This window comes from Monodelphis domestica, chromosome 4 (genome assembly GCF_027887165.1).
Source record: "Monodelphis domestica isolate mMonDom1 chromosome 4, mMonDom1.pri, whole genome shotgun sequence".
Lineage (NCBI taxonomy): Eukaryota > Metazoa > Chordata > Mammalia > Didelphimorphia > Didelphidae > Monodelphis > Monodelphis domestica.
Window position 1 is genome coordinate 92497425 of NC_077230.1, and position 13503 is coordinate 92510927.

Below are 13503 nucleotides of genomic sequence, written 5' to 3' on the forward strand. Positions count from 1 at the left end.
ATATAATATATAATTAGGTAGCAAGTTTGGAACTAATCAAATAATATCATAAATATAATTTTAACATTCACTTTTAAAAATTTTGAATGACTACATTTATTTTATTTTAAGGTTATAATTGTTAATGTATATATATATATATATATAACAAGTTTGAAATTAATCAAATAGAAATTACAAATATAACTTTAAATTCTTTTTTTTTATTTTGAAGAACAATGTTTTTTAAAAGCCTAAAATAAAATACATAGGGGGGCAGCTGGATGGCTCAGTGGATTGAGAGCCAGGCCTAGAGACAGGAGGCCTTAGGTTCAAATCTGGCCTCAGATACTTCCAAGTTGTGTGATCCTGGGCAAGTCACTTAACCCCCATTGCCTAGCCCTTGCTGCTCTTCTGCCTTAGAACCAATACACAGTACTGATTCTAAGATGGAAGGTAAGGGTTATAAAAAAATAAAATAAAATACATAGGATTACAAAGAAAACCAATTATATTTAAATAATTATTAAAATTCTTTTTAAAGTTCAGAGATCCAGGATAAAAAAAAACCCTACTCTAGAGCTAGCCCAGTAATAAGAGAATGAAATTATAGAGCTCTGTTGAGATGCTACAGAAAGAAAAGAAGGTGACTGACTCACCAAAGTGGAACCAGGGAGAGAGATTGCTGAGTGCATCCTTGTTGGGGTTGTTTCGGTCAGATCCAAAGTAGGGGAGCCTCTGGGATATGAAGGACTGCAACATGGTCAGGCCTGAGGCAGTTCCTGGCTTGGCCCAGGACACTTCCTTCACTGATCGATCCACCTGCAATCCTGCCCGACAGGCATTCCAGTCCACAGGCTGTGTTTAGGAAGGGGAGGAGAAAAAGTGATTACAATTAGGAATTCCCTGACAACACCAGGAAGACCTCAGGCATCCTCATCTGACCTGCTCCCATGGCCTAATGACCCCCTCCCATGGCCTAGCCATCTGCCCTTCTGATGCACCCTCAGCACTCATGGGTTTTTCTATCCCCTCTACAGCTGATTTTCTTTGTATTGTCTTCCTCAATTAGTCTGTGAGCTCTTTGAGGGTAGGAACTGCCTTAAATTTTTTTTTAATTTTAATTCCTTTTTTTAATTCAAATTTTTTAATGAACAAAAATCTATTTTCTCCTTTTCACACAGGTCATTTACCTTATGACTTTTAATTTTTTTTAATTTGTATCTCCAACATCTAGCACAACACTTGGCAGATGGCTGTTAAGTTATTTCAGTCCTGTCCAACTCTTCTTGGGATTTCCTTGACAAAGATACTTGAGTGATTTGTTATCTCCTTCTCAGGCTCATTTTACAAATGAAAAAACTGAGGCAAACAGGGTTAAATGACTTATTCAGGGTTCTACTGCTGGTAAGAGTCTGAAAGGAAGAGGAATCCTCCTGACTCCAGGCCTGGCACTCTATCCAGTGAGTCACCTAGCTGCCCACTTGACAGCTTGGCAGATAAAAAATACTTAATAAATGCTTTTTCACTCATTCTTTCAAAAATGGGCACCCCCCCACCCCCGGAATCATGGAATTTCAGAGTTGGAAGAGACCTTAGAGGTCCAACTTATTCAACCTGAACAGAAAGAAATCTCTTTTACAACCATCTAACTAAATTAGTGGTCATGCAGTCTCCCCTTGAAGATGTCTACAAATACAGAATTTAAGCCGTCTCAACACAGCCCACTCCACTTTGGGACAGCTCTAAATGTGGAAAAGCTTTTACTCAGACGGAGCTGAATTCTACCGTGGTGCAATTTTAGGTCAGAGATTAAGAACTAGGAAAGACCTTGGGGATTCTTTATCCAACTCCCTCTTTTTACAGGTGAGGAAATGAAGCCTCTGGGAGATGGAGGTAACTTGCCACAAAGGAAGGAAGTAACTGAACCAGATGTGGCACTCAAGTCTAATCCTTCTTCCAATATCTTAAGACAACCATCCTGTTTCCCCTCTCCTCCAAGCCCAAATTCTTCCCTTCCCTAGGCTAGATATCCTCATTTCCTTCAAATGACCATGACTTCAAGTTCTCTTATCTTTATTTTTTTAAACCCTTACCTTCTGTCTTGAAACCAATACAGTACACATTAAGACAGAAGAGCAGTAAGGGCTAGGCAATGGGGATTAAGTGACTTGCCCAGGATCACACAACTAGGAAGTATCTGAGGCCAGATTTGAACCTAGGACCTCCCATCTCTAGGCCTGGCTCTCAGTCCCCTCAGCAACCTAGCTGCCCTTTGCCCTTTACTTCCTTGATGTTTAAAAAAAACCCTAATCTTCTGTCTTAGAACCAATCTCTAGGCCTGGTAGTCAATCCACTGAGCCAACTAGCTTCCCCTGCCACATCTTATTTTTATTAACTCGTTTTTACATCATCTTAATTCCTGAATAAATCCCATCTCTCTTTCCCTATATTGCAAATCATCCTCAGTAATAAAGATATGAAATGAAACAAGGGAGAAGGGGCTGGTACACAAAGAGTCCCTTAACTCCTCATCTATAAAATTTAGATTTTTAAATTTTATATTGATATTCACTTCCATCACTTTGCAATCCAGCAAATTTGCCATTTCTCTAATCTTCACACACTGCACTCCCTCTCTCATCTCTTTGCCATTGGTCTGGTCATTCTCAAGGCCTGAAATAACTTCTTCTTCACCTCCCCCTCACAGACTCCATCTCTTCCTTCTAGACTCAGCTTATGCACCCCTGTTTTTTTATTTTGGAAAATGTTTGTGTGTGAGAATGTACATGTAATATATATATATATATATATATATATTATTACAGTTACATGTAAAAACAATTTTTAAAATCCATTTAAACAAACATTGAGGACCAAATTCCCTCCTCCCTCCCCTTTCTCCTAAGAAGGCAAGCAATTTGATATATGTTTTACATGTGTAGTCCATGGAAAATATATTTCCATATTAGCTCTGTTGCAAAAGAAGACACAGACAAAAAATAAAGTTTTAAAAAGTATGCTTTGGGGAGAGCTGGGTAGCTCAGTAGATTGAGAGCCAGGCCTACAGATGGGAGGTCCTGGTTTCAAATCTGGCCTCAGAAACTGCCCAGCTATGTGACCCTGGGCAAGTCACTTGACCCCCATTGCCTAGCCCTGACCACTCTTCTGCCTTGGAACCAATACACAGTATTGATTCTAAGACGGAAGGTAAGGATTTAAAAAGAAGAAGAACAGGTCTTTGGGTCCTTCCCTCTCCCTGGCCCAAGGCCAGCCCTCCCAGGACAGGCACCTCTTACCTCAGCCTGAATGTTTGAAGGATACGGATGACATATAACAGGGGGGAACTCAGTAAGAAAATGAGGAAGCCGGTCATGGATCTTGTGTCGAATGGTGCGAGCACCATATTCCTGCTTGTCTGAGGCTATCCAGCACGGAACAATGTTGTGAGCATCTACCTGCAGAAGAACCAATTTGATTGTAAACTCCCTGTGGGCAGAAACCATGGCTTCCATCCCCCCACAATGCATGGTACTATGGGCATAAAGATCAGCCAGTCAGCTGTTGTACCTATTGATGGGTTAATGTTCAAGAATCTGAAAGGAATCATGGTTTCTTCCTCAGTGATGAAGTTGTTGCCTTCTCAGTAATCTCAGAAAAAATGCTTACTTTTTACCTTATGTCTTAATTTTTAAAAACCCTTATATTCTGCTGAGAATCAATATTAAATATTAATTCCAAGGCAGAAGGGTGAAGGGGCTAGGCAATGGGTGATTTGCCCAGGGTCACACTGATGGGAAGTTCCAGATTTGAATCCAGGACTTCCTGACTCTAGGCCTGCCTCTCCATCCACTGAGCCACCCAGCTGCCCCCCTTATATTTTGTTTTTAGAAATAACTTTTGTTTTTACATCATCTTAATTTCTGAATCAATCCCTCCTCTCCTCATTTAGGCTGTAAACCTCCCTTGGTAATGTAATAATTAAAATTATGAAGTTGATAGTAGTTTAATAACTTTATTAAATCAAATAGGAATAGTAAAGAGAAGGAAAGGTAGGAAAGAGGTAGAGAAGTATCTAGTTTACTAATCTATTGGCTGCCATGATGGATTGAAACCAACTACCAACAAGGGTCCCCTCTAGCCTCCACACTCCAACCAGAAGACCCCCCATACCAACCATAGTTTCTTTCTTTCTTTCTTTCAACCCTTACCATCTATCTTAGATTCAATACTATATATTGGTTCCAAGGCAGTGCCTGTGGAATCAGTTTCCTGTCCTGTTGGTTCCTTGGTTCTTTAACTTCCTTTCTCTGAGGCTTGTCTATACCTGAATTTACTCAGTGGTCTTTGACCTCCAGGTCACTGAGAGATGACATTAAAAAAAGGCGACATAATGGAGAGAGAAATTCTCTTCCAACAGTAACAAACTATAAGCCGAAAGGAGGAAGGGGCTGTTATGAAGAGTTTCTGAGTGGCATCCTACTGTGGCCAACAAAGAGAAGAAGCCACATCCGATGATAAATGCCTTATCCCCATTACTACACATCCTTTCTCTACTATGGCTCCTTTGGTTGCTGTTAGATGTTGTGAACAAATGCCTCATTTCATTCTAGCCTGGAACCTGAGCGACCAGACTGTCCTGAGGCCTGACTTGCAATGGCCGTGGTCCCATATCTCTGCAAAGAAGAAAGGCAGAACCAATTTCTCAGCTGCTCTCCATGACCACCATTATGAGCCCCTATATTTTCTGGGGAGTCAACGGAAAGGCCTGGAGTCAGGAAGATCCAAGTTCAAATCTGGCCTCAGACACTTCCCAACTGTGTGACCCTGGGCAAGTCACTTCACCCCCATTGCCTAACCCTTACTACTCTTCTGCCTTGGAACCCAGTATTGATTCCAAGATGGAAAGTAAGGTTAAAAAAAAATACAAAGAAAGATTGGTTGTGTAGACCCTTTCAAGCAACACTGTTCTTCTGTAGGCACCTACCTGGACAAAAGGCACCTGTTTTGGCAGCCCGTCCTGGACATCCTTCACCCACTGAGTATGGTGCAGCAGAGGGGAGAAGTCCGTCACGATGCCACCAATGCTATGTGCCTGCACGAAGGCAGGCAGTACATCCTTCGGCAGGCCCAGAAGCAAGTGGAAGGGGATGTGCAGCTTCTCACACTCCTGCAACAGAGAGAGAGAGAAAGGTGCCACTGCTGAGCAGGCGGGGGCTAGGCTTTTCCATCACATTCTATCTGTGGCATGTTCCAACTCCTCAGCCTGGACTCCAGGGCCACCCTCCCTCCCTCTCCTGCTCCGCTCCCTGGGCACTGAGGCTGCAGCCACAGGGTTCCCTTGGTCATGTCTTTCTTTGTGTCACTCCAGAAGACTGGAAGGTCCCTGGTTGCCAGGATTTATGAAATGCCCCAGACTAAGCACGTTGCAAGTAGATTTCATAGAATTTCCCTGCCAGCCCTGGAAGGTAGGTGTGACTCTTATCCCCATGGTACAGCCACAGATTACCAATGGTTCTGAGTGTAAATTACCCAGGTGTTAAGGTCCCAGGAACCTCGATTTAGAACTGAAGGATAGACTGTTTTTCAGATGAAGAAATTTAGCCCAAACAAGTTAAGTGATATCCTCAGGGTCACACGAGTAGGTAGGATTTGAATTCAGGTCTTCTTATTCTATAGTCAATAGTGCATTCTTCTCTACCACATTAAATTAAATTAAAAATTAATTTTACCACATGCTTGCAAATGCTAATCTCATACTTACACACATGCAATGCAGTTAAGTGGCTAGGGGCACAGTGGGTCTGGAATCAAAAAGACCCAAATCCAAATCTAGCCTCAGGCATTACCTGTGTGACCCTGGCTGAGTAGCTCAACCACTGTCTGCCTCAGTTTCTGCAACTATAAATGGGGATAATAGTCACACCTACCTTCTAGGATGGTTGGGGAATTCAAATGGGATATACTTGCAGGATTGGGTACATAGTAGGCATTTCATAAATACTTGCTCTCTTCCTCCCTTTCCCCTTCTGTACATAGAAGGTATTTTATCAACAGTTATCAAATGAATGAAAAGACAGCTCTTGCACCCCTAAAGGAGCTACAGACAACCCCAATTTCTCTTCCAGTTGTCCAATAAAGTCCTCTCCCACTGAGGAGAATTCTTGGAGCAGGTCCAGTTTTTGCTGCTACTGAGCCGCCATCTTGGCTCTGTAGCCACCATCTTGGCTCCGCCTCTTCTCCTTTCCCATCTACCTCGGCTACTTCTTCCAGACCACGAAGCATGAAGTCATAATGGCGAATGGTAGCACCCAGGAAGCAGGGTGCGAGACAGAAACAGACATGCAGGGGCAGCTTCTGTTTCAGGGCCAACCTCTGGGCATAAAGGAAAGCCCAATTATCTGCAAAAATAGAGAAGGGAGGGAAACTGAGGTAAAAAAAATTCAGATGCCCACAAAGGCAGGTGCCAAACCCATAGAATCACCCACTCAATGATCCCCCTCCCCGGACCTTGTACTCTCTGGTCCCGAGACATCCAGTACACAAAGGCCTGGGAATGGTCCTGCAGGTGGCAGTCCTGGGAGATGAGTCTCACTCGTTGTTTGTTAAAACGAAATTCCAGCACAGAGGAAGCTGTCTGCAGCCTGGACTGCATCACGACTTCTTGCAAGCCTTCTGCTCCTCCCTTTTTCTCTCCCTCTCTCTTGTTTTCCTCTTCTTTCTGAACCACGTTACTCTTACTGAATTGGTGTTTCTGGAGAGGCTTCCTCTTGGTTTTATTCTCCTGGGTTTCTGTCTTCTCTTGCTCATCACCGTCACCAAGGCTCCTCTTTTTGGGGGCCATGGTGGGTCTTATTCCTTTTATTCTGGAAAATATAGAGGAGTTGGATTAGGCAGAGGAAAAAAATAATTTGGGATAACAAGTGGGAAGTCTGTTGAACTCTCTCTTCTGCTAGGGGCTGGGTGGATCCAATTTAATCACTTAAGCTATAAACCCCAATTCTCTGGACACATCCAATTTGGACAATTTAGGGGCTTCTATTCCAACCTCCCCTTGAGAATGGTACAAAGAACTAATAAATAGAAACAAGCAAAATGTAGTTTTATATAGACACATATTTTTGTTAAATGATGCCTTCTCTAGTATAGAGGAAGGAGGGAAGGAGATATCTGGGAATTTTAATGTAACAAGCAAAGAAAGAATTTAAAAAAATAATCCTAATGTGCTGTCTTAGCAACAAATCTAAGGCAGAAGAACAAGGGCTACACAATCAGAATTATGGTCCAGAGATTTTTTTAAATTTATATAAGTGACTTGCTCATGGTCATATAGCTAGGAAGTGTCTTGAGACGAGATCTGAATTTAGGTCTCTCTGACTCCAGGCCTGGTACTCTATCTACTATAATACCTAACTGCGGAAGGAAGGGAGGAAAGGAGGGAGGGAGGGAGGAAGGGAAGAAGAAAGGAAGGAAAGAAAGGAGGGAGGGAGGGAGGGAGGAAGGGAAGAAGAAAGGAAGAGAGGAATAGAGGGAGGGAGGAAGGAAGGAAGGAAGGAAAGTAGGAAGAAAGGCAGGAAGGAAGATAGGAAGGAAGGGAAGGAGGAATTGTGTGTACATGGTCATAACATTACAGTAGGTAGCTGGGAAGAATATCTGGTTTCCTTAGTCTGTACAAAACCTTTTTAAATTTGATATAGTCCAAGCCATTCATTTTACATTTTGTAATGTTCTCTTTCTCTTGCTGGGTCTTAAATTCCTTCCTTTCCCACAGATCTGACAGGTATACTATTCTATGTTCACCTAATGTATTTTATTTCACTCTTTATATTTGTCATTTACCCATTCTGAATTTATCTTGGTATAGAGTGTAAGATGTTGATCTAAACCTAACTATTTTCCAATGTTTTCAGCAGTTTTTGTCAAATAGTGAGGTTTATTGAACATTAGCTTGCTGAGGTCATTTACTCCTAATCTATTCTATTGATCCTCCCTTTTGTCTCTTAGCCAGTACCATATTGTTTTAATGACCACTGCTTTATATAATACAGTTTAAGATCTGGTACTGCTAGGCCACCATCCTTCACTTTTTTTTCCATTATTTCCCTTGATACTCTTAATCTTTTGTTCTTCCAGATGAACTTTGTTATAATTTTTTCTAATTCTATAAAAAAGTTTTTTGGTACTTTTATAGGTATGGCACTGAATAAATAGAGAAGAAAAAGAAATTGAAGGGATTAAAGTAGGCAAGAAGAAAACTAAACTATCATCTTTGCAGATGATATGGTGGTTTCCTTTGTCTGAAAGAGAACTCTATGTCAAGGCCCACTGAGGAAAAGTTTCAAATCTAAGAAGCTAATACACAAACTCTTTCTTTTCACTATCTCCAAGACCAGTGTTAATACTCTTCATTCCAAACAATCAATCAACTAAGAACATTTATTAAGAATACAGAGTATGCTAGGTACTGTACTAAATTTGAGCATACAAATAAAAGGCAAAGATAGACTTTGCCCCTAAGAAACTTTCATTCTAATAAATAAGACAGTATATGTACATAATTAAGGTCAGCTAGGTGGCACAGTGGATAGATAGAGTGTTTGGTTGGAGTCAGCAAGGTTTGAGTTCAAATTTGGCCTCAGACACTTACTAGCTGTGAAATGGCAAACCACTTCAGGATTTTTGTCAAGAAAATCCCAAATGGGGTCACCAAGAGTCAGACACAAACTGAAATGAATGAACAACAAAACACCTAACCATCTGTCTCATAGGGTTGTAAAAGATCAAATGAGATAATGTCCTTAGAATGCTATGCAGAGGTTAGCTAACAGATAAATATTAAACATCTAACGGCTTTCAAAATTGAAAAAGAGGCAAAAGAACTTTTTATTTCATATGAAAGATCACCAAAGCAATGTTTGCTGTGAAAAGGAGGTGGCTGATCATATATCAAGACCCAGGAATAACAAACAAGGGACAGAAGAGAACAGGGCTGGTACCCAGAAAATGTTCAAAGAAAGACCCTGAGGAAGGCTGCTTAGCAGATGTTCTTTGGAGAATTCAGAAGACAAGGACAAGAACCTCACTCATGTTGTGAAAAGGAAAGGTAGGCCAGTCAAGAGTGTTCACATGATTGAGATCACAGATTTACCCAAGTATCAAAGGATTCCATATAATGGTCTGTTAAGAGGCTGTGGCAGAAGTTAAAAAAAAAGGAAAAAGGAAATGATAGATGATGAAGAAAGTATTAGGAGAGGAGAAAGAGAAGAAAAAGGAATGAAAAAGAAATGTTAGGAAAGGAGGAAATGGGATTCAAGAGGTTTTTTTCTTTTTTAAATCTCTTACCTTTTACTTTAGAATCAGTTCAAAGTACTGGTTCTGGTGGGGGCAGACAGAGAGCAGTGAGGGATAGTAATAGGAACAGACCCTCATACTCTAAAATCTTGTCTTTCTCACCAGGTAGCACTGGTTAAACATCAACAGCAAAATCTCTAGTTTCAGCATCAGTCAAGCATGAAATGCAGATTGATCAGTTACCCATCCTGTGTCTTGGATCTTTAATATTCTGTACTGGGCATCAGCTTTGTGCCTAATGTTTTATTAATTACATTGTTCTTTATTTAGTTTAGAACTGTAAGATACAATTAATTACCAATAGTGGTCCTCCAATGTACTGCATCTTCCCCCCATATTCTCATTCCAGAAGGGCAGCAAGACCTCTCCCACAATGACAAATGATAGCAAGGTGGACAATGGAGAACAATGGACCTGTGCCCTCGGGACTCTGGCATCCCAGAAGAATCTCCCAAATCTGCTCATGCTCCTTATTCCCTTTCTGGTGACGAGTATACCAAAATAGACCTCCACCTGCATTTAGCCATGCCCACGTTCCAGGGTTTTGGGGAGAGGTGAAGATTTCTCTGGAATGAGATGACTGGCCCCCCAGGCCCTAATAAATATGCCACATCTGATCCACAGGTGAGGAAGCTGCTACTCCACACATGGAGCTGCCATTCCATCAGCTCCAGAGAAACTATTCTACTAGCCCCTGGGCTTATCCATCAGCCCTAAGGCTACCTGATTAACCCCTAGACTATTCCACCAGCTATTAGGCTATTAAACCTCTTCTTCAAATAAAATTCTTTTCTTACTTTTAGATTGAACAGAGTTTGAGTCTCCCATTCTTGGGGTGAGACCCTGCTAAAACTTGGGTGTTTTTCCCACAGCAGCTCCAAGGCAGAAGAGTGATAATAACTAGACATTGGGGGTGGGGGTGGGGGGTGGATCAAGTGACTGGCCCAGGGTCACACAGCTAAGGAAGTGTCTGAGGCCCTATTTGAACCCAAGATCTCCCATCTCTGTGCCTGGCTCCCTCTCCACTGAACCACCTACTTGCCTCTAGGATGTTTCTTTAGGTGAGTATTAATCTCCCATGTAAAATCCTCTTTATTTCAGAGTCAAGTTACAAAATGGGGTTTAATTTTGAACCTAAAAATCTTCTGTAGTAGAGGCCCACTTGCTGTGAAGGCTGTTCCTCCCAAATAGCACAACGTGTCATTGAGTGGCTCAAAAGGAAGCAGAAGAAACATCACCTCCTCTCCCCCTGCAAGGAGGGGAAGCAGAAAGGCAGAAACTTGGCCACTCTGCCCTCCTCAGAGAAGGGTGGTCCTGGGCTAGAATTAGCTCTATCTGCTCCCTTAAATATTATATTATTAGTCCAGAGGATATGATTTTCAGGTTTGATCTAAATTCTGATCACTGTTCATTATTGGAGGAAGCAGGACTTACGTTATTATCCAAGCTTTGACTACTTTTCCACTGAAGACCACTTCCACAATGAACACAAATAGGAATTATCAAAGAAATCCAACTATCCAATTCAACTAATGAGAGAAAGTATATATTTGAGACCATATACCAGACAATACAGAATGAAGGCACTCTCTCATTGGGAATGAGGTAACTCAGCTCAACAATGAGAGTCCTAGATTTCATCCAAGGGGAAGGTCCCCAAAATTTCTAGCATAGCAAGCTAGAGACAGGGACATGATAGACATGTGATGGAGCTCCTCTCATGGCTTCCCAGTCTTTTCTTTCAGCAACCTCAAGTGGGGCGGGCCTCTTCCATCTTCTCTCTCAAAGCTGGAGCCAGATGGACTAGAAGCTGGATGAGAATTCCTTGCTTCCTCCCTCACAAACTACACCCAGGGTATCCATCTCCAGCCAGAGGAGTTCCAAACCAATGGGTTTTGAGACTGAGGTTTCTATGCAATGTTCATTTTAAGTAAGATTGCTGTATTTTACTTAGAAAATATAAAGCATTAAAACTACAAAGAAACCCCTACTTTTCTATCCTCTTCCAATAGCCATTTTTTTTGTTTCAGTGTATTATTTGTACCATATAGGATATTACATATATGTATATATATATATACACACTCATATATCTATACATGTATGTATAAATTTACCTCAAGAATCCACTTTTTGCTGGATTATTTAAATTTAAACTTTGGTTTTGTGAATTTTGAATAATAAAAATTGAATGTGAATCTTCATAAGATGGGGCACCCTGTCATGTGTATGACAGTTGCTGGATGACACTGCCTCAGCTATTCGTTGGTGGAGGAGGGGCTCTGGCTTCCATACCTTGGTCACATGATCTATCGGATCAGATTTTTTTTCTCCTGGTGTCACATCAAAATTATCTTCAGACATCATATTCTCTTTCTTTGAATTATCTTAATGTTAGGATTACAAATGCAATTCTTTTAGTCATCAAGCAACTGAAAGTTTTTCCAGGTTTGGAAATCAACCAGTGATCACATGAGTACACCGAGGTGGTTTTTTTTTTTTTAATTTTCATAAGAAACTTCAAAATGTAAATATTTAAATAAATCACTTTTCCAATGTGGTTTTTTATTTTAATTTTTTAAAAATCCCATGTGGTCTTTTTAAAAATATGTAGCACTAATATTTCTGGAGTTATTAACGCTTTAAAGCTGCACTAAGACTTTTGGGACACCCTGTATCTCACCTTAGCTGCAGCTCCTCCTTGTATAGTCAATCGGATGAAACACTTCCTTTGATTCTGTCACTTTTCTATATAAAAGTCCTTTAGAAAAATAGCGTTTTAAACTCCTAAATAGTGTCTTTTTCTATACATCTCTGTTGCATTGCAAGTGTAAATCTTCTTTCTAGCGACTGTCTCGACTTTTTTTTTCCTTCTTTCAGGTACCATACAATTACCAGCCGCTTTTGGCATGTTTATTGGACATAGAGCCAAAACAAAGGTGTTGGTTCAACTGCTATAGCTACAACAGGAGGAGGTCAAGAAATGGGGAGACCACCATTTCCCTAGTTCGTTCTAGGACAGATTTACTAGGATGTGATGAAGATCAGATCATAGGATTTCAGACCTTTAGGAGAGCATCCGACTCTTTGCTTTTTACATTAGAATTGAAGCTGGAAGTGAACTAACTCTACAAAATGCAGAATCAGGATTTGGAGCCAGGTCGTCGGTCTCCCAAACCGAATCCGAAGTTCCTTCCAGGGTACTCCAGCTCTGGGCTCTCCCTACCCCGCCCCCCACCCCGGGGCTCCAAGGGCCGGGATAGGTTTGTGCGCATGCAGGACAAGCTTTGCGCGCGTGCAGGACACGCTTGGCGCGCATGCAGAACATGCTTTGTAAAGGTTCCGGAGGCCCGGCGCCAAACCGGGAAGGGTGGGTGAGAAACGGGACGGGGTGCCCCAGCTCCCCTAGTCATGCCCGAGAGGCGCTCCGACTTCTGCTCACCTGGGGGCGGTTGTAAACAGTGCTGGAAGCCCGAGGCCCCCCGCGTCCGGCGGAGCTCGCAACAAGCTAGGCCAAGCACACAGTGTCCGCGCTTTACGCAGCAGCAGCAGCTCGAGGTCCAGGGAGGAGGCGGTGCCACCCCGGCGCTTATACAACCGAGCCCGGCGACCCGGCGCGCGCGCGCCCGTTCGCGCGTGCTCCCCCTTTCGCTCCTCCGGCCCCCGCGCAGAGTTCAAGAGCACACACAACCCGAAACTCCCGACTCCGCGCGCGGCTGAGCTAGGCTGGGCTAAGGAAGGGCTCTGGCCACGTGATCCCGCCGGTGGGGGCAGGGCCTGGCTGCGTGCGCAGCTCGCTTGGAGGGGTTGGGTCTTGGCTTGTTTCTCCGCCTCCGACCCCTACTCCTTTTGGAAGTATGTTCGTGCGAGGGCTAGGAACGAAGCTCACCCTCTTTTATTACTGTACTTTTAAAGAAAATTTTGCATTCCATCAACTTTAATAATAGTAGCCAGCACGTATAGTGGTTTAAAGTTTGCAAAGCGCTCTAAATGGATATCTTATAGATTTGCTGCTAGATGGTCTTGTTTGACTCATTGCAACCCTGGAAATGCATAAACCTCCTGGCTTCCGGGGTTTCCTTCGTCCCGCCATCCGCAAGAACCCAGTCCCATCCTATTTCATTAATTAAAAGAAATTAATTTCATTAATTTCTTAATCTTAATGCCTTTCCC

The 13503-nt window shown here is 42.3% G+C and overlaps 1 protein-coding gene across 3 annotated transcripts in view; it reads right to left on the reverse strand.

The window, feature by feature from the left end:
• Window positions 1-13109, reverse strand: part of POPC1 (DNA photolyase) — a 29714-nt gene extending 16605 nt beyond the window's left edge. The window contains exons 1-6 of one of the 3 annotated variants that reach the window (XM_056825111.1): window positions 12773-13109; window positions 6490-6845; window positions 6235-6380; window positions 4963-5149; window positions 3279-3433; window positions 639-837 (exon numbers count right to left, since the gene is read on the reverse strand). In XM_056825111.1, the coding sequence (XP_056681089.1) occupies window positions 639-837; window positions 3279-3433; window positions 4963-5149; window positions 6235-6380; window positions 6490-6823 (1021 nt within the window). In that variant the 5' untranslated portion in view covers window positions 6824-6845; window positions 12773-13109. 3 annotated transcript variants of the gene reach the window in all.
• Window positions 13110-13503: the final 394 nt, after the last annotated feature.